Source organism: Columba livia, chromosome 4 (genome assembly GCF_036013475.1).
Source record: "Columba livia isolate bColLiv1 breed racing homer chromosome 4, bColLiv1.pat.W.v2, whole genome shotgun sequence".
NCBI classification, from domain to species: domain Eukaryota; kingdom Metazoa; phylum Chordata; class Aves; order Columbiformes; family Columbidae; genus Columba; species Columba livia.
Genome location: NC_088605.1, coordinates 29,731,145 through 29,752,898, shown reverse-complemented (window position 1 = coordinate 29,752,898; position 21,754 = coordinate 29,731,145). Strand labels below are relative to the sequence as shown.

The 21,754-nt window shown below is 40.9% G+C and overlaps 1 protein-coding gene across 15 annotated transcripts in view; it reads right to left on the bottom strand.

The window, feature by feature from the left end:
- The window catches only part of CRACD (capping protein inhibiting regulator of actin dynamics), a 130,096-nt gene that overhangs the window by 8,245 nt on the left and 100,097 nt on the right, over nt 1–21,754 (bottom strand). For 13 of the 15 annotated variants that reach the window (XM_065060953.1, XM_065060957.1, XM_021285914.2 and 10 more), the window contains 5 exons: nt 18,419–18,554; nt 9,213–9,377; nt 6,572–6,640; nt 5,146–5,328; nt 320–3,491 (listed from right to left, as the gene is read on the bottom strand). In XM_065060953.1, the coding sequence (XP_064917025.1) occupies nt 320–3,491; nt 5,146–5,328; nt 6,572–6,640; nt 9,213–9,377; nt 18,419–18,538 (3,709 nt within the window). In that variant the 5' untranslated portion in view covers nt 18,539–18,554. The remainder of the gene's footprint in view (nt 1–319; nt 3,492–5,145; nt 5,329–6,571; nt 6,641–9,212; nt 9,378–18,418; nt 18,555–21,754) is intronic. The other 2 variants (XM_065060959.1, XM_065060949.1) reach the window with 1 other exon arrangement.

Sequence of the window (21,754 nt, the reverse complement as noted above, 5' to 3'; positions counted from 1 at the left end):
ACGTAATTTATAAAAATGACTCCCTCTGCTCTGATGACACCATTATACATGGAACACAGAATCCATCCTCTGACTAAATAGGTAACATCTCTACCAAGGAAAACACAGGTATACTTCAGTTACCTCCTTGAAGTTTACTTTCTTAAGCAGGCCACACTGGTCACACTGAGTTTGTGTGCTTGTGTGGGGAGTGGTGGTGCTCCACAAATAACATACCAGGCAAAAATTCTAGCTTAAGACGAAATGTCTTCCTCTGGACCTCCAGTATCTCATTCTGGAAATGCAGACAATAGCTAAATTACTTTTGAAAAATACATACCTTTTTTCAATGGCTCAGGCTTTTTGTCATTTTTTTCTCTCCATGGAATACTTATAGATGGGAAAAACGACTTCTTTTCTCTGATTTCTTCCTCTTCGTTTTTGTACTCACTGGATGGTGTGGGATGGTGCACTGCATTTGCTCTGTCTTCTTTTCTCCAGCCACCGTCCGATTCAGCTTTAACCAGCCTTTGCCCTGGCGTATCAGCTAGGCTGGATCTGTTCATTTTAGAGAGAGGAGACGCTGGTGGTGTCTGGCTGGTGGGCTTTGGAGCTAAAGCAGGTTTCTGTGGGCCCAGTGACTTGCATGCTGGTTTCTCATGAGGGGGTAAAGCACCCTGGCCGGTGGTTGGTAGGACCACTGGTGTGCCTGCTGGTTGTGACATCTCCACCACAGTAGCTGAAGAGTCTTTTGAGTCTTTTAAAATACCAGGGACGTGGGGTCTCCCCGTGCCAGGGGATGTACTGTCTTGTGCAATAAAAACAGAGGATTCTTTCTCACCTTCTGTTGTAACTAACGGGTCAGGCACACCATCAAAACTATCTCCTGCACTGTATCTTTTCTTTTTCCTTTGTTCTGCTTGTTGATCATAATGGAAACGCAGGGAGTAGTTCGTCCTTCGTAACTTTATCCCAAATGGAGAAACATTTTCTTCTCCATTTGGTGCTGGTTTATCTGCCTTTTTTGTGCTGCTATTCTGCTGATTTTCCAGAGCACCAGAAAGTTCTGCCTGGGGTAATTCTTTACCCGGAGAATGAGGAAAACTTGGAACAAGGAAAGATGGAAGATCTTTTGCAAATTTACAGCCTTCTGTGTTGTCTGTCTTTTCACTATGGGTTTCCATTTTCTCCTTAGCCTTTTCAGCTAAGTTATCCTTAAAAGTGGAAGCTGCACCCTCCCTCGAATCAGCGGGTGAGCCAGTGGTTCTTCCCACAGCCCCTGTTTCATTGCCTTTTGCCACACTTATATTCTCAGTATCTGAACTGTGTTTTGAGGCTTCTGAAAATTTCTGCCATGCTGGTGTTATAGAGAACTTTGCATTTGCAGAGAGGGTTTTCCTCAAGTTACCATGAGGACCACCTCGCCCTCGGGGTGTCCAGTCATCACTGTGTCTGCAGACACTTACTCGGTCTCTCTCATTGTATTTGCCATTTTCTGCATTCTTTAGGATCCTGGAGCGGATAGAAGCCCACTCAGCTAGTACAGCCTGGTTGTTCAATGTCTCTTGTGCATATTTCATTTTACTGCTGCTGGGTTTGGGGCCCTGTTTTTTTTTCTGAGCCTTCTCTGGTGAAGGAATATCCACATTTTTTCTCTCTTCCGTTAAGCCAAGTAATGATTTACAAGCCGTGTCCTTTATCTGGTTCAGGTTAACTGCTGTGCCACACAGCTGTGCTCCAGTAACCAAAATAGCTGTGTGGGGTACACAGACAGATGACGGGAGTGTGTGAGAGCCCTTGCTGGAAGTGTGCATCCTGCAGTCTTTGATGGGTGGAGAAGAGAGTCCTGCTGCTTTGACGGGCATGACTGGACTGAGATTTACTTTCTGAAATATGATCTGTTTATCTCCAGAAGACACTTGAAATGTGAAAGGTCTAGATGAAGTTTGTCTTTCATCTACCTCTTGCCATCTAAGTTCTTCCCCTATTCGCTTTTGTTCTTGAGCCTCAACTTCTCTCTTCAGTTTCTGGGCTAGGACTTCTGCTGTTTTATTATCTTTTTCTGGCTGTTTAAGATTTTGGGATCTTGATCCTTCTTGGAGTTTCTCCTCTACCGGATGCTGATCAGCCACTGCAGAACACAACTGATCCTTGTTCTGTTGCTGTTCTAAGGATTTTTCTCGTTCATTTTGCTGAAAAAATTGTCCTTCTGTGTCTACCTTCTGCTCTTCCAGCTTGTTCCATTCTTGTTCATTTTGTTCCTTTTGCTGCTTCAGTTCATCTTGTAGCACATCCTCTGCACTTTCCATGTGCATTTGTTTTGTGAGCTTGTGTTTTCTCTGCTCTTCCTTTTTCTTTTTTGTATCCGTTAATTGCTGGGGTTGTTCCTTCTCTGTCTTTTCTCCTTTCTCCTTCATATGCTGCCTTTGTTCCTCCTGTTTCTTCTGTTGTTTGAGACTCTCAGCTTCTTTCTCCTGCTTCAGTTTCATTTCAGCTTCCTGAAGCTCTTCTATCTCTTGTCTCTGTTTTTCTTCCTTATGTAGTTCACTGAGTTCTTTTTGTTTTTCCAGCCAATTTCTTCCTTCTTCCTCTTGACACTGTTTTTCAGTCTTGTGTTGCCTTAATTCTTCCAGCTCCTGTCTCTGTTTCTCTTCCAACTCTTTGCACCTCTGCTCTTCCCATTCCTGATGCTTCTGCTCCTCTAGCGCTTGCCTCCTCTTCTGCTCCTCCTGACATCTCTGCTCTTCCCATTCCTGGTGCTTCTGCTCCTCCACCTCTCTTCTCCGCTGTTCCTCTGGTTCCTGGAGCTTCTGCTCCTCCAGCTCTTGTATCTGCTGCACCTCTTGTTCCTGGCGCTTCTGCTCCTCCACCTCTCGTATCTGCTGCTCCTCTTGTTCCTGGAGTTTCTGCTCCTCCAGCTCCTGTCTCTGTTGCTCCTCTTGTTCCTGGAGCTTCTGCTCCTCCAGCTCTTTTCTCTGTTGCTCCTCTTGCTCCTGGATCATCTTCTTCTCCATCTCTTGTCTCTGTTGTTCCTCTTGTTTCTGGAGTTTCTGCTGCTCCAGCTCTTGTCTCTGTTGCTCCTCCAGCTCCTTCTGCCTCTGCTGCTCCAGCTCTTGCCTCTTTTCAGCCTCCAGCACTCTTCTCTCCTCTTTGGGGCATGTTTGCTCTTCAATTTTCAAAGATGTCTCTCCTTCAAGGAGATACTGTCTCTTTTCTTCTTCACGCCTTCTCTCTTGCTCTTTTTGCATCTGCTCAAGTTCTTGGCACCTTTGTTCTTCCATTTCTCTTTGTTCTTCCATTTCCACAATCTGTCTTATCCTTTCAGCCTCTAAGATCCCCCAGTGATCTTCAATTCTTTTCTCCTCTGCCAGCTGAAGCTGTTTGTGCTCATCTCTGTTCTGGATTAGCTTGTCTGCTATGATGTGTCCATTATAACCTGGATATCTGTCTCCATACAGCTCAGTTTCTAGGTCGTCTGGCTCAAATTCTGTTATTGTTAAACTTTGTGATCCCTAAAATTGGGAGACATATTTGGAGTTACTGAATATTGTCTATTGGTTTGTTATTCTTTACAGTGAACAAAAAATCAGTTTCAAATGCAAAACTTTTTTTTTTTTTTTTAAAACAGTTATTTAGATCCAGAGCCAACACACCCACCACAATTTATGGACCACATCATCATATACCCCATGCCTCTCCCCTATTCTGATGATAGCCTTTAAAAGAAATAAGGCTTCCCAACAGCAACAAGAGTGTAATGCTAAATATTGAATCACCATTTGGTGTCCATGAGCTGATCCAGATTGAGACTTGCCATTTCAAATTTACAGAAGCCCAAGGAATACTGCGCAAGTTTCTTATGGCTATTCTGCTACTTAGAACTCCATCCCTTAAGCCTGAAATAATTAGCCCCTGCGTAAGGGCATTGTTTTGCCAGTTCTTTCATAGCAAATCTAGCTGTTACTTGCAGAGACAGAAGCTGTTGCCTGCAGAAAAGAGCTCTGCAAGCTAGCCAGGACAGAACACTGCTCAGGGAAATGCAACTTGGCTGTTTTTCACAAATCCTGAGCCAGGATATCTTCCACCATTAGCTGCACTGACACTCCAGTTTTATTGCAGGAACCGCAGGACCATGCATGGACAGACAACCCAGAGGTCCCCAGCAATGCTGGACCAAGGCAGGTACTAACTGCTGACTGCTGGTTCTTCCTGTTTTCTGTGGGTGCAATACCTGCAATAAACTGGCTACAGATCTTCTTCACAGCATACTCCTCATCCCTGCAGCAACATGGTCTGAAGACGAGCCGCACCTAAAGAGTGCTTCCCAGCACTGTCCTTGAGGAAAAGAGCTCAGCTAAGTCATGTCTAGCTATCATTTGTTGAGCCATCATTTGGCTCCAGTTAACCATTCTGTATAAACAAGAGGTTTATATTTAATGTCTTAATTGCAAGAGTGATAAATGCAAGCACAATGGTGCAGAAGAAAGGACAGTGGCCTCTCCTGAACCCTGTACTAGTTGAATAGTCCTGTCCCACTTACAAGCACAGGTAAGATATCAGGATTAAAAACTAAATAGCCAAGCTGTAAGTGTACAGTCAAGGATTTGATAATTCACTCTTGCTGTAGGAACAGCTTTGTTACTTAAGTATTTTTCTTTCTTATCAGACAATGATATTATCACTGTCAGAACCCATGCCATACGTTTTTTCCAACCAAATTTTGCACTATCTGACTGCCTGTACTGGAGCAGCATTAACAGTGGCAGATATCCTTCAGACCTTTACGACCTGAATTTTTTACTAGGAAAACTAGAATCGGAAAGTCCTCCCAATGTACAATCATAGTGGAAGTGTCTCAGGTGTAAGTAGTATTTGTCTCAATTGGCCATATTAAAACTTCTTTGCAGTTTCTGTCCACCTAGGGTTTCATCTTCAGGTCTCTGTCTTGATTTCAAGACAAAAATGAAAGGACCATTCATTTTGTCTTGCCCCAAAGACACAAGATTTGTCAAAGTGGCTTTCCATAGCTACCTCTAACAGTGTTCATCACATCTTAAAAGAGTCCTCTATCTATGGCTACTCCTGGTGCACTCAGTTATGGTTATTTTGTACCCGTCTTTGAAAGCAACCCCTGCTCCTCTTGCTATTCAGCCAGTAATTCAATACCTTTGTTAACCTCTTGTGCTTTCTTGACATCCTCTGCTTTTTTGGCTTCACTGACAGCTTGTGCTTAGCTGCACTGTTGTCTAGACGAGCAACAGCCTGGGGAACTGCATCCAGATTGATTGTTTCAATTGTGCCAGAACAGGAGAATTGTCTCTTTGGACGAGATGATTTGACTAGAGTGACCTGTTTGTACCCCAAACACAAGAAACCATTATTAAGCTATTTGTTCCATATAAACAAACAAACAAATAAATAATATGCACACACACACAAATGAAAAAAGTCTCTGCAGTTTTGAATTCAAAAGTCATCTTAGCAGAAAAGATTTCCAACTCTGTTTTTCCATTATACAAATTATGAACTTTGGAAAGAAAGTTATGCTTTTCACTTAAAAATTACTTAAACCATTCTAACCAAAGTTCTTTCACAGTTTGGCTCCACTCTGAAGTTGTAGGTCAGAGGCAGAGTTTCAAGCAACATCAAACACTGGGACATTTCAAAATTTGCTTACTGTGGAAAAAAATATCTACATCTTTAAATAATTTAGATTGTACACTTTAGGCAAGAGCAAATCAGATTGACTTATCTAATCATTATAATAGAACAGCTACAGAGCTGTACTATCTGCATGGGAGATGACGACGGCATTGGATCTCAGACTGGCACGGTGCCTGCGGAAAACCTTCCTGTCACAGTCATGTGGAGTTGCCCAGGACAGCATCAAAGAACAGCAAAAAATAAAATAAGACGATACAGGCTTTGATCAATGCTTTTTTTTTTCTCTTGCCCTTCAAATATTTGGGTTCAGAAAGCACATATACGAAGTGATTTAGTGAGATTAATGAATAAATACAGTGGCACTGCATGTCTAGACGTGCAAGAGTGAGCCTGTAATCAGTCTCTCCCATAAGTCCTTGAGCTGCCATCTGAGACTGGTAGTTGGCACAACCCAAACAGGAAAAGAAGACAGAAGAAAAAGCAGGGAGAAAACATCTCTTGTACGGAAAGAAAATCACATGCATTGTTTTCTAGACAGCTCTGTAATCTTCTGAGGTTAAACATATGCAAATTAGGGAATCAATTACTTAAAAGCTGATGGAACATTTTGCATGTGCTTATTGAATTGCACATAGACATAACAAAGTATTATAAATACTTATGAAAATTAGGGCTCTGTGATTAATACATCAAATACAGGAATGCTGCAAGACTGGCAGAGACTGACTTCTGCTCTTTCCTGCAATCGACTCCTAAAGATTTCTCAATCTCAGTTATTGCTTATTTACTAGCCCCCAAACTATGCAATGTTCACAAAATCTTGGATGATCATGGAACAGTGAAATGTGTATTAGAGCAAAAACTGACTGTTAGGCTCCTAATAATTAGAAATTCATTTCGTGCAAACTGAGTGTAAAAGTTTTGTTACCTTTTCTTCCACTTCATGTCCTGTTCCAGGCAAGTTCATTGTTCTCAAGAAATCTGGAGTGTCAGTGGACTAGAAAACAAGGTTACCAGAACTATATATTAGAAGGCGAAGGATCTAATAATGTGGTTCAAAGGACTTTGAAATCATGCATGTTGGAGTAGGATTTTTACCCTGTTTCCTGTCACTGCAGGATTGATGGATAAACAATTCTTATTCCTAAATGCTATGAGTTTCTTTGCTTCTCATTGAATCCCTGCTGTCTATACCAAAGCAGTTGCTGCTACAAGACACCACAAAAAAGACTCGGTGCTTCCTTAGCAAGATAGCCAGGTCCCAAATCTAAAGACAGAGCACAGCTTTGCAGGATTTCAAACAGCTCTTAATAACTTTCTTTTCTCCCGACCTACACCTAAGGAAAACAAAACAAAACAAAACAACAACAAACAGGAACCTGAACAGGCATTACCTTTGCTGCAAAGAGTTTCAACTCCAGATTCTTGACAACTCCTCTTCTTACAAAGCAAACCAGCTGCCCCAGAGCAATTGGAGCCCAGCAGTCACTAGGACACTTCAGCTACCATCCTGCTCCATGCCCTCTGGCAGGAGGGGATTTTTAAGGTGCAGGGGTTGAAGCAGCATTCATCACACCCAGATACACTATTTTTAATCATTATATCACACTATTACTTTATAAGCTAAGGTATGTGGAGATCCCATTAAACCAGGTGCACAAAATGAAGTACAATCTCTAATTCCTAGTATAAAGCCTAAAACGTTTGCTTTCCAAATACAGGTTAAATGAAATACAGAACTCTTGCCACCGATCCAAGTTACTCAGTCAGGAAAAATCAAAAGTCACAAAGGAATACAGGAAACTTATTTGAAGTAAAGAAATGCTGTGTGGTCCTGGCCACCAACTCCTGACAAGCCACCTCGTCCCCCCCAGGACCTATGCAGGTGCACATGAAGAGGAGTCACAAGGCCAACAGCAGAGACGGGAGCAGAAAGTGGGCACGCTGCCATGCACCAGAGATCTTGGATAAAGCAGTAAGGAGTTGTGCACAGTAAGAGAAAAAGAAAGTGCAGAGTGCTCTGGCTGACCCTACACATGGAGCATTGGCTTGTTGGTGTCTGCAGCCTCCTCTGAGCAGAGATGTTTGCTCCTTCAGTGTTTTGAAAATGAACTATACAAAGGGGCATTAATTTTGTTTTCAAAACATACGATTTGAAAGAGTAGGTGGTAAGGATCGAATCACTCGCTTCTTATTACACAAAGATACTCCAGTGGTTTTCTAGTACTTGAATTATTTTCTCCTTTGAGCTGGAGGCCTCAAGGTGACATTTGGGTCTCCTGCAGGACCCAGCAAGAAGGCTGTCTGCAGAGAATGAATGATGGTGTCAGACACAGGGTACGTACCCAAAAACCTGTCCACAATCCCACTGCACTGCAATCCCACTGTGTGCTCTGAGGCACACAGGATGCTCCTGATTCACCTGAAATGATTGCTTCAGAAGGGAGTATTTGTGAAACACAAGAAATACACCTTAGTTTGACTGCATTTTTATCCCTCCAGACTGCAGAGGGACAGGTGTGAGCGTGCAGGTCCTCCCCAAATTTTTGGCTCTGTGACAGACCTGAGCACTGCCACAAGGGAAGTGATCACACAAGAACTATATTGCCCCTTAAATACTGATGAAGAATTTGGGCCACCTCAGCCATAAATCTCCTTTCTGTGTGTTTGCCTGAATATGGGCAAAAGCTGGGGAGGCCACTTGCTGCTTTTGCCTTTCACAGAGCTAGCACTAGCACCAGCAAACACCAGCTGCATCCCAGGCCCCTGTGTCCCTCTGGGATCTCAAGGGCTGCACACACACAGTGGGATGCTGTGTGCCTTCCCCAAGGGTTCCCAGGCACAAAGTCACCCTCCTTCAGACAGGGAAGAATGTCCCTCTGTCCCCTGCACTCCCTTCAGCCACTACAGCAGCACACAGAACCAGTCTTGCCTTAGGGGATTTCCAGAGAGCTGCCATCACTCATTGTGCTTCTTCACTGTCTGAACAAACCCTTTCTGGATACGGGAATGCATACAGTTCCCAGTATCAGCATCTTCATGCATAATTTGAATATTTATTTGAATTATATTGGATGTTTGGATTTAGGGAGCATTCTCAAAATGTTTCTCCCCCTTCTTTGCAATCAGTTCCTGTCCATAAGAAATACAGATATTTACCTCAAGATCCAGGATATCATGGATTTAGGCTCCAGAGCCCTCTCATTTTTGAATGAATTCCTTTTTGTCGTTCGATGCTGTGCACAACTTCCCATGCTGGGAAGTCCATATTTCAAGATGTTTTCTGTCTCAGAAAAATTTCCTGTCTTCTAGCTATGCTGCAAGTGATGTCTGCTTTGCTGGAAGTTCAGAGCAGACGTTCAAACCAGTAATTCTGTGGGACATGGCTCAGGATGCCAAGAGCACACGCTTCTCACCAGTCCAAGAAGCATGAGCTGAGAGATCCCACCCACATAAAACAGCCCGCTGGGCTCAGCTACGCCTCACTGGAGACATCTGCTACGCCTCAGTGAACTTTACTGTCTTAATACTGCCATAATGCCATGAATATGTCAATTTACAGTGCTTACTTTATTACCACTGCCTGGGATCGCTGTGTCCTGCTGAGTCTCAATCTCCATGGGGCTACTGAACAAGACGTCCTCTTCTATACTGGCATTTGCCTCCCCCATTGTCCTCACAGAAACTGTCATTTGTGGAGGCTGCCCAAATTTTATATTCTTGGCCAACTGTTGCTGAAAAACAAGAAAAGAAAAAATAAAAAAGGTATTTACATTATCAGCGAAACAAGCCAAGTCTGGCATGTGCCTCTTCTCCACCTGAAAGCTGCACAAAAACATGCAGGGCAACTTCTGACTCTGGAAAAGAAAAAAAAATCAGCTTGGGGCTCCCATCGCTGCAACACAGTGACCACCCCTGTTCTTTCTACCCCAAAGTGACGAGGGTCAGGAATTTACTGCATGACTTCTGATTTTGGGTGATCAACTTGAGTTCTCATCAGTGTTGTCAACTTTTGCAAACTCATTGTGAAATTATTTTTTAATCTATGTCCTAGGTTAAGACTTTGTTTTGAAAAGCTAGCTATGAAGTCTTACTGTTGCAAAGAAATAAAATTATGAGCCAAGTGTACACTGAGAAACTAGAACTGCCCCAAAAGGCTACTTTTTTCTCTTCAATCCACCAAACCCTGCATGTCTTGCATCTGTAGTTCTTAAAAGTCTCCTTATTGTAATGTTTAGACATGAGTTTTAAATGTAAAGTGTTTGGCATAATCCTGCCTTAGAGGAGGCGAACTCTGAAGGGAGGGGAAACCCAGCTTCTTGTAGCTGCTTGATCTCGTAGCAAGAGTGCACAAACTCTTGTCTGCTCATGCTCGCGTGCTCTGCCACATCACTGCTTTTGCACAAAGGTGTTTATGCAGAGAACATGCAGAAGATGCACAGATAAAAGAGCTTTCCCATAATTTATTTTCTTTCGTGAATTAATGTTCTCTCAAGGATTACAAGAAGGTACTTTTGAATTATATTACGCATAAGATGAGTAAAATAGGTAGCATATAGTATCTGTCCTCTGGTAGGGTGAATTGGGGGAATTACAGCTCTGGCTATGGCAGAGACACATAGCATCCAGTCTTTGAAAGTAAACTTCTTGCAAGAGTGTTAGAAGAAATTCTATTGAAGGAGCAAGTGGGAGTAAGGAACATTTACTGATAGATTTTTTTCCCAAAATATTTCAGAGAATCATTCTCAGGAAAGAAGGAGCCATGGAGTTATTTTCCTGCTTTGCTCTCTTTCAAGCACAGAAAATTCTGCAAAAGAGATCTCCCATTTCTGTCTGGTGTTACTATGAACATCTACAGCTCAGCGATACTCAGCTCAGAGATGCAGCTTCTATTCAGTGAGAACACCAGGTACACAGATAGACCCCTGACACAAGTTTGCCACTCAGAACAGTAGAAGACTGGAGTAGATAGCATGTAAAACTAAGATATATTTTTTTTCCTATAGCACAGAATCAGTAGCATGGCTCAGGTGAGAAGCTGGCAAGGGAAGATAAGCTTTAGTAGCAGCAGATGGACTTCTGAAAGGATCCAGGTCAGATCAGTCTTGTTTGCCGTCGTTGCCCAGTGGACTAAACATAAAGTTTATCCATATTACCCCAAAACATTACCAGATTTCTGTATTGACCTATTAAGATAAAAAGTACATGCAGAGGCTCCTCATAATCAGGTTATTAAACTAGAATATTTTTTCCTCAGTCTCCTCACTGAGTTACATGTTGTTTATGCCCATTTGGATTTTGGCAGAAAGTAATCATCAAATTCATATAGTACATCATTTTGGCATAGTGGGCAGTTTTGCATGGCTGTTTCATTCCTACCTAGATTAACTGGCAGTGCACCCATAGTCGACAGGCAAGGGTTTCCTCAAGTCATCCCAAGCTTTCATCTTGAAGAAGAAATTCTAGTAGCCCTCACATTCCTTCCAGGACAGAAGGCTCTTTTCTGTATTATTTATTTATTGAATTTTTTTAAACAAACTTAGCTTAAATGAACACTACTAATAGTTTTCCATTGGCCAAGTTCTTTCAGTGCATTCTGATCTCCAAAGCTGATGCTGAATATCAAATGTCAAAATCTCAAACAGCTTATTGTTACCACTGAGCAAATGTATTCTTATTACTTTCAAAGAGCAATGTAAAACTTGCTCCTTGTTCTTTTTTTAAATTGTGCTTATACTGTAACTACAATGCAATTATCCTCTCTCAAAAAAATTCATACAGACTCATTCTCTACCTGGTCAATCATAAAAACCCTAAAAATACAACATCCCTGAAAGAAAAGGAAACAATACAACTCTTATTTGGAAGAACACATACAGTCCAACACAGATACATCTATTTGAGCTGCAAGACCATTGAGAAGAGGCCATATTCCCTGAAAAAGAGGATCTGCTTTAAATTTTTCGAAAGTTTCCGTTAGACGTATATTTCTGAACACAAAATTACAAATCCTCTGTACTTGCAGATTCCCTGTGCTGACAGCATGTAGATGATGGTTGCCTAAGGAGGATTGTTTGCAACTCTAGTCATTGGCAGTTGCAGGCAAGACATTTTATTCTTCTGGCACTGCACAGTCATGCGCAGGGTGTTTAAATACCCTTCTGGAAATCTCCATAGATGCATATTGGTCTCAGTTAAATGAACCTGGTCTCTTTTGGTTTGTACAAGCAGGCTTGTAATTTAGCAGCCAGAAAACACCATCCTGCTCCAAAATGCAGCTGTCAGCTGGAAGCAGAAGGAAAGAGATGAATGTTTCCCACCTGCACCTTCCACTTCCAGCCTTATCAACTCCAATGGGCTTTCCCAGTCCCTCAGTTTGCAGCCTACAGATGAGTATTTCCACAGGACTCACAAACCATCCTCAGCACCAAAACAGTACAGCTACCACATATGCTAACAACACCGTGAAACAGCAGCTGGAGGGACCACTTGCACAGGGGAGCTTTGGAATGGGATCATCCACCTGTGCTCCAGACCAGCTTTACCTCATCCTGGATTTTTTTTACTACGTCATACAAGAGGTGCATGACAGTTCGCCTATTCTTACCCAGCCTGGGTGGTTACTGGCATGGTGCCATTCAGTGTGAAGGCAAGAGCTGCACATATAAAAAAGTCAAAGAAATACTGGGAACTGAGCAAAAAACTAAAAGTTTGCACTCATCTGATTTTTAAAATCTTCCTCAGTAACTGGACCATGACAAAGGCAGACTTTTATTTCACGCCAAATTTAATGCTAAAAGGTAATACTATTTAACTGACATCTCTACACCAGCTTATCATTAATAACTTCAGAAATAAAACTCCTGAGTTAAATTGCTATGCATTGGTTGGCACCTGCAACAAATTAAATTGCTTTGACTTTCAAAGCACTCTTTGTATTTGCATAGGAAATGCCACAGAACTAACTTTCCATATGAACCGGCAGAGAGCCCAGATCAGGCTGTATATGTCCTCTTTCACTGCAGTTTGGCTCCTCTTCTGTGTCCATGTCTGCCTGCATGCACGTTGGATTCAGCCCCCTGAAGCCACATCATTCTTACGCCTACATGCATGAAGTGAATCCAAAACCAGATCCCCTGAGCTGCTTAGTCTATTCAGTTAAAAATCATTCAGAGTGTACTATTTCAACTGATCCCATTCAAACAAGTCTTAAAAGAAATGCTGGTCATATTTTGCCTTCAACTCAAATACCTATTTTTAATGTCTCTTTGCAATGCCCAGACACAGAAATAAATGAAATTATGTTTTTTTAGTTATATACGTTTGTGAAATATTGACTTAATACTACATGTCCTAAGAAGAGCCATACTGTTGAAATGCCACATGGTCCTGTACAGTATCTCACAGTGACCCAAGAATCAAACACCTTGAGAATATATAAGAACAGGGCCAGCCCATATTGAGATTTTCTTTGTAAACGCTCCACAGATTTGTGGCATTTGAAGACTTTTGGAGTCAATAGCCAGTTGAGAACTTTTATGAATTGGTTTCATTGCTCTTTGAACTTTTACAAATATTTCACAAATGACAGTGCTGTATGACAAGGAGTGCTACAGTCCAACTATGCATAAAGAAAGATTTGTTTTGGCTTGAAAGTGTTACTAGTTTCAACTGATGCTTATGTGTTCTCATGCTGTGAAAGACTGAATAATTGTCCTCTATTCATTTTCTCAATCCCACTCATGATTTCATGCATCTCTATCATATTCTCTCTCTTTTGGTTTCTTTTTTGGCTAAAAAATAGTTTACCTAATTGTTATTTCTATGGAAGTAAGTCTACTTCTTTATTCAAACAGGAAAATCTGCATCATATCTAAACAAGCAAATCACTCCACATAAACATTATTTTTTTAATCAAAGAGAGAGAATAAACTTGAAAGCACCATGTGAGAAGTTGCATTGCTATATGTAAAATTAACATGTAAACCTACTGAAAATGAGGAAAATAAGAAGTAGTACCACAGGTATTTTGGATATAAGATGCAGGGATGGAACTACTCCACTCTCCACTGCTGGAGCAGCATGTGGCTTGGAGTATTACACTTCAGGAAAGGATTTTAGGAGGGTCCAAAACAGAAGAATGGTAAAGAAGCAAACTCTATATGGATCTCTAGAGATACGTACTTGCGCCAAATCCAACGCAAATGAAGATTTTGGTATACAGTGGCAATGCATCACTTACAGATCCTCACGTGTTAAGAGCAAGAGTTTCTGGAGAAGCCTGAAGATACTTACAGGATCTGTGGCATTTGTCCCCAGAGTCTCTCCTTGCAGAGTACCAAAAGCAAAGTGGATGCAAGTAAGGAAAACAGAAGCTCATTTCCAGGGCTTAATATGATCATAGGAAAAATGGGGTCTGCCCCAGGAATGCTAGAATGATTAATAAAAAATTACAAATTCAGTTTATAAAGTGAAAATTATTGTCAGATATGAAGGTTGCAATGGCACCAGATAATATTGCCAAAAAAGAAAGGAATTGTAAGAAATACAAAGCTGGGCAATCATGCTGTGAAAATTCACTGCCAATTCTATAAAATGCAGAGCATCAAGTTAAAAGATAATAGCTTTGAGGTTTAGCAAATGACTTGGTAGCCTTGGTGAGATTTGGGCAATATCAAACAGAAACAACAATGAGAATTGCTGGTAGAATACAGATCTGCAATGCACAGTAGGGGAAGCACCTGCTTGATCGTTAGCTAAGGTGTGCTAATGACTGAAAGAAATGGGAACCAAAACTGAACAGCCATTAGGTCTGACAAAGGAAACGATTTGGGACATTCATCATTACAAAGCCGGTGAAATATGAATTTAAAATGTTGTCCTTTAGAATTTGACTGAGATGTCTGGATGCCCAAGACATGTTTTATCATAACTAATATCTGTGTGATAAATGGATGCTCTACAAATTTACAGAGCAGAAGGTTGGGTTTAAATCGTACGGCCACATGAAACAGTAGAGATGTAGCCCAGTAGTTCCCAAATGCAATAAGCCATATGGCATAGTCAACCTTTAATATTTCTTGCAGCTGACTGCCACAGCCTGACAGATGCCAGATGACCTGAGATACTTCCAGAGAAGGCAAGAGGCAGAGAACAAGGTCTCCAGAGGAAGCAGCAGTGCCACACCACAGTGTTGTCACAGAAAAGGGGAGATAATGGCTTAGATATTTCAAGATACTAATTCTCAAAACGAGTTTCCATTTTACCTGGTACAGTTTTTGTGAGTCTGAAACAAAAACTATCTTCTGTTTGTTTGGTGAGTGTTTCTGGAAAATATCAGTAGTTGGAAAAGCCACAGCTGCAAAATGTGAGCAAGTGGATCCAACACACTTTGACACAAGAAAAAAACCAAACGCTAACTTATGAAAGGGAATGATGTGAAAACAAGCTCCCGGAGTTTCTTTTAGGTTTGTTCTGACACACTCATAGATTTAGATTTTAAACATTCCTCGTGTCTCATTCACAGTCTTGTGTGAGAAGTACAACACCAGATCCCCAGAAACTAAGGAATTTCAGCATTAGGAGGACCAGTGCCTGGGTATCATCTCTTTGTGAAAGCAGGTTCAGGCTGGATTTCTACGCTGGTTTTTAAAAACTAGGTGATGATAAATCTCAACAGATCCAAAGGACAAGGAAAAAACTGCTTTTACAACAGCAGATGGCTTGATGGCTGGCACAAAATAACTTTGGGACACACAAAGGCTATGGGAGGTTAACAAGAAGGCTTTTCTCAGCCTGACTTCTAGCACACACTAAAACCTTTGAACATGACCAAATCCATTTACAGAAAGCCAGATAAGATGAATGCTGCCAATCTGAAAATCAATAAAAAGAAATGAGAGCTATTAAAGAAAGAATTTACCTTGTACACATAATCAGAAAGAGAGTATTCCTACAATGAGCAGCTGAACCAGTGCATAGGCTGGCCAGCTGCCCAGGCTGATACAGAGTTTTGCACCATTACACAGTATTTGTTGTGGGTCCGTCAACACTCCAAAGTCAGCAGAAATGCAAGGGGAGGAGGAGGAAATGCTTTAGTGGTCAGCAGAATGAGGTCCAGCAACACTAGTATTAAATGGTTTACATTTCTATTCTGATTTCAAAACCCTTTTCACCATGCTATCAGTTGGGCTTCTAAGCATGGTGCCCCTTCCAAAAAACATGTGATGTTTCCAGGAATGTTCACTGTACCATCCCTAAAAAAAAAAGTTCTGGAAGAGGTCAAAAATCTGCAGAGCTTTAGGTCTCTATTTGGAATACAGCAAGTTCAGAGCCAGCACAGTGCACTGAATCCTGGCAACACTCTTTATGGAGAAGCATCTTGCCAGGCAAATGGAAACTGGAAGTGCTGTGCTTCCACCGTGACAGGCAAGCCTGGGCAAAACCACAGTTGTGTTGGTGGTGTAGCAATGGCTTTACTGGGAGCTGGCCACAGAACTGGTTTTAAGGAGTGGAATGCACTTCAGAAGAGATGACTGTCTCTTGTTCCACCACTTGAAGAAATAACATTCCCAGCAGGAGTGAGGTTGCAGAAAGGGACTTCAATGTAGGTGCAAGCTTCTGATACTAGTGACCAGGCATCAGTGTTTTCTGCGATTGAAAAATCATGCAGCAAACACAGTCTCCTTTCAGAATACATTAGAAAAAAAAAGGATGGGGTCTGAAGTGGTGAGTGCATAAAACCTTCAGACAGGAATGATACTCCAAATAACTGGTCAGACCTAGGACTCAAGTCTAAGGTAAATCTAAAAACACGCAGTGGGATTTTGGCATGATCCTATCCTAAAACTCAGAGAACAGTTGCAGAAATCACGGCTAGGGAAATGGGAAGAGTCGTGCTGGGCAGCAAATTTTGCAGACACAAAAGGTGGCCCTTGGAGTTGTTATAAGGAGCCTTTCCCTGGGGTTATGAAAAAAATAAATGGACATTTAGATGAATATTTAAGTTCTGTGTAAACACGTAAATAGTTGAATGTGTCATTTATAATCTTTTATTGTTATTACAATGTATCTATTACGGATTTCCTTCCCAATTGAATGGATTGTTCTAGATATCACCATCAGCAGCAGAGTGGTAAAAGCTGAATTAGGGGTGTTGTTACAGGCTGGGTTGCAGCTATATTAAAATGAGAAAAATTATCTACTGTCCTTTAAAGAAAAAGGTAAGCACACTTTAGACATCAAGCAGTTGAAACAACACTTCACCCTAAAATACGTGCAAGTAACCACACCAAAAAAAAAGCCTCATGCAAAGTTCACATGAGCAAGAGCCTATCACTACTATTTATTTTATGGCTTTTAAGAACAGTTATTTTTGCTTTAATTTTCCCAAGTTACCATTTGCCTAGTGAAGGTGGTTTTTAGCAACTGCAACTGTACGTTTTTTCATGTCTCTGAGTTTAGTGAAGGCAATAATTTCCATTGGAAATTTTAAGGTGAGCTTGGAAATGGGAGAAGCCGCTCCTATGAAGTTAAAAGGCATTTAGAAAAAAAGTTAATGTACTGAAGCCAAGACAAGAGATCCAACAGATAGGGAGGGGGCAGCTCCCTGCAGAAGTCAGTGAGCTTTGAATCCAAAGGACACTCAGGCATTCTGCAAGACAGGTCCAACTGCTTCACATCTTTGCCCAGAGTCAGCAGTCATTTAAAATATAATGGTTTCTAGCCTGGAAAGTAGCATGCACTGAATCTACCTGACCCAGGGAAATTTAAGCTGAAAAAACAGCACAGAGAAATTGGAGCTGTCTTAGTGGGTTTCGACTTCAAAGTTCATCCTCAGTCAGCACAACCAATGCCGTTCAGGTGCTCTGTCTACTGACAGCACCGGGCTGGAAGAGGAACAACTTCATCCTGAAGGTCTGCTCTGCCTACCATCTGTGATCTCTCACCAAAAGAGATGGACTGTGGGTAGACTTTGGATGTAGAGGAAATCAATGGTATTTTACTAGCCAGGTACAGGGTAATGGCATCTACACAGCATTAAAAATTTACCAGCGTTTTGGGAGGACATGTCAACATCCTGAGCAATAAACTGAAACATGTTTCTGAAGGACAGCCCTTTCAAGGTCTAGAAAGGCAAAGAGCTGGGAAGCTTACAGGTGTACACGAAGGGAAGCAAAAAGTTAGTTAGAGCACTAACGGGACAGAGTTCTGGAAGAGAATGCAGGTCATCTAAAGCTCTTTAGAAGCAAATACCCAAATGTATTGTTCACATAGTTACTTTTGTGCTGTTTGCTTTGGAGAGATAAACATATCCACCTTTCATGAGAACCACTGAAAGAGCAGGGAGAAAGAGGAAAAAAATGTAATACGTAAAAAAGGATAATTAAATCAGCTCAGCAAAGAACTCTCACTCTGCATGCCATTCACTGCCGTCAACAACACCCTCATTTTTTCACCCAGTACCACATCTGTAGGTCTCAGGCATACGGATTAGAACATGCAAAAAACATGAGTTCATTTAAATGAGTTACACAAGATGCAGACATTTCTGCAGATTTGCCCACAGCGTCACTGCCATACCTTTAAAGACCAAAACCCAGACCTTCTGCGGATGAACAGAATTATTTACGTGGCTTTTGGCCAGACAACTTATGTGGCTGAGAAACTGCCTCAAGGTTATTGAAAATGCTACCCACCTTTATCCACCTTTAACACATTCTGGAGATCATTTTCCACCATGTTTTAAATATTTTTCCCCCTTACAGTTTCTTACCTGAAGAGTTTTGACTTTTCCTAAAACGTTCTCCTGTGACATTGCTTGGATGGCCTGTTCACTCTCTGTTCTCCCATCAGGTATAAAAATACTGTCATGGGAAAAAGCTCGACTGCCCATAGAATAATGGGAGGACCTAGGAAAAAAAAACAGTAAAAAAGTAAATAAAACCAGCAATTAATTAATGAGAGTGACCCTTCATATCATAGCTACTCTGCTGTATAGATTTTCCCACCCACTTGCCTTCTACATAAAAGCTTTGAACGTTCTCAGAAGAGAGGTATCCAAACATTTACTGTTATCGAAAGTTTAAGGGAGGTAGGTGATTCCTTCACATAGAGTTTTCCTCCTTGGAAACACACAGAGTGGGGGTTTTTTAATAAGCATGTTGAGAAATTCAATCCATTTTCCTTAGAAGTCTCAAATCTAAACCTTACTTTTACGACACTGGGTAGACAATGACAGTGCATACATTATGCATACATACATACAAAGCCCACATTGCTGCTTAGTTGCGCTAAGCCACAAATGCAAGACAGCATGTCCCAAGCAAAGGTAGCTCCATAGCACAAAACAAGGTAATATACTCTAATAACCTATTTCTAAAGACCTACCTCATTTAGCTGATTACTTAGTTGTTCCTGTCACCACCAGTATGATCATGCTAACAATAAAATGTTATCATCAAACCCTCAAACTGATATGAAGCTTATTGAACCATCCCATGTGGGTTTGAGTAGCAACAAACAGCGAGAGATGCCCGTGTGTTACTGTTAAATGAGGTACTGATGCCAAGGAGGAGAGTGTGTCACGAATGACCTAGGTATATGGCTGCTCTATACCCACGGGCAAAGGGATTAAACAAAAAGTGGTTTAATTTACTGGTGATTTTAAAGGCTCATCAAGAAAACTGATTTTGCTTGTTTGTTTGTTTTAAAGGGTTTGTGGGTTGTTACTCTGGGACTTGGGGGGCATTCTGGAGGAAGATGTTTGCGTTTCAAAGTCATGTTTTGTCTAGCCTAGAGTATTTTATGGGGAGCAGAAAGCCAGTCAAATACAAACATGACAAAAGCCGTGGGAGAAGAAAATTAAACAACTGAGAGGTCTTAAATCTCTCCTTTTATTGACTTACTAGCAATTCTATAGAATCCATTTACAGCTTCAGTAAACAAAAAATCTGGAGTAAAGAAAACTTTTTATCCCAATCTAATTAACACAACCTTCTATGTGTGATAAAAACATTGTAAAAAAATACTTCAGCAAAACCAAGTAAGATGATACTTTCTGAGAGAGGGTTAAGTAAAAGAAGTAAAGCCTCACATATTTAAGAAAAATCAGTACATTATCTTCTTCTCCCTTTTAAAATGTGATAATTGTTTATAAAGTGCTCAAAATAATTCTATTCATACTTTGAAAAAAGTATTTGAGATGTATTTGTTACATTTAATCACATTTTTTACCTGGAGTACAATCTTTTTAAGTAAAAATGATAATCTTTTCTTACCAAGAAAGAATGTTATATATGGTTACTTCAGCCTTTTATAACAGATTAAATTATTTCTTACAGGTAATCTGAAAATAATAGAAAAAAAGCCTCCCACCACCTCACTCATTTATACATAAATAGATTTGCACTCACAAAATAAATCATCCAAGCTTTTGGGGAGAACACACACACACAGCTCCCTATATCATTCTGTCCTTCGTGCAAGCACAGACTAACTGAAAAACTATTTTTTTCCCCATATTAATATTTGAACAACATGCTTTATTTGAAACTAACCAGCAGGCAATCAAGCAAAGAGCTGGTCAATATTTCATAGCATTTTTAGTCATCAAAGAGGGGGGACATTTAACTGATGGTATACTCTATTTTAGCTTTATTTTTCAAATAAAAACCACAACTTAATTGCCTTTGGCTGCTAAAGGTAATACACCTTCTTTTAGAAACCTATTATTAGAGAACCCATAAAAGTATATTTTTGAACTCTCTTCCAAAAAGGTTTCTACAGCGAATCATCATGACTCAGCCTGTACACAGAGCTGTGGTGAAATTCCATGGCATGGGAACATATGTATCTTCCTTGGCCGTCTAGGAATCAGCCCATGAAACACTGTTTGAGAAATGCTCCTTAAAAGGAGACAAATTCCTAGCAGGGCTGGCTTGCAAAATGAGTGGTTTGACATGAAGCTGAGTGAAAGTTGGCTTTTCCAAACAACCATGTAGGTCTGTTTGAACCAGCACTGCGTGCAACGAGGCGGGGGGGGGGGAAAGTCTGTACTCACAACTGAAGGGAACATGCAAAGTTTGACAAACTAGCCCAGCCTTCATTTGTGTGGTTCAATGTGTGAAGAAACTGCTGCAGCTGCAGAAGGCAAGGCCAGTGCTTTCAGTTTAGGCCTTTGATCATTACACGATGCAGATGAATGAAAATGGCATCACACATTTTTGTTTCATAGAATGGAGGCCAAACATATCTGAAAGGTTTTGTCTGGCTTGTTTTCATCTAACTTGCTACCAAAACAAATGTACTCCAAATTGTCAGAACATGTGAAACATTTATATGAAATGCCGCAGTGGATTAACCCAAGACCTCTCTTTTCTGTATCCCTTCGAAATGCTTTGCAGAGGTACTGTGTATTTCATAACTGGGTGACTGAGCAATTTTGCTAGTCAAATCCAATAACCAGTAAAAATGTTTCAAGAATTTTGCTTAAATGTCTACGTAAGCTAAAGCACATTGAATAAAACATATTCACACGTTGTAGTAACCTAGTTTCTTTTACTGGTGAGTTTAAATAGCGTTTAAGGTGATTTCCAGGCTACTTGAGCTTTCTGAAAGGTCTCTCATTTTACTCAGTTGGAGCCCGCGATCCTTTCATATCTTCCCAGCTGTTTGACAGATAATATCATAAAGGTCCTTTTCCACCCCTTTATTCACTCCCCTCATGTCCTACTTTCAGAAAGACTGAATTTCTTTTAAGTTACAATACAATATGAATAATTGAGTTTCCTTCACTACTACCACCTCTGAAGAAGCCTTTACACAATAACATCCTCACAATCCACATCTACACACCATGCTTCAGAAAGTCCTCCCCTCGATTAAAAAACATGTCGACACAAGGAACAGCTTTCGATATATTCATGGTGTGTCAGAAACCCGGGCTATCGCTGTAGCCCTGGTCGAAGGTATTACAGTTTCAGACCAGCATATCACTTCCAAGAGATATGGGAAAACGGTGCATCAGTTTCTGAGCACATCTGTTGATAATACCGACGATGACACTTCTGAGGCTGTTTGTGCTGAAAATAATTGAATCATCATCTGACTC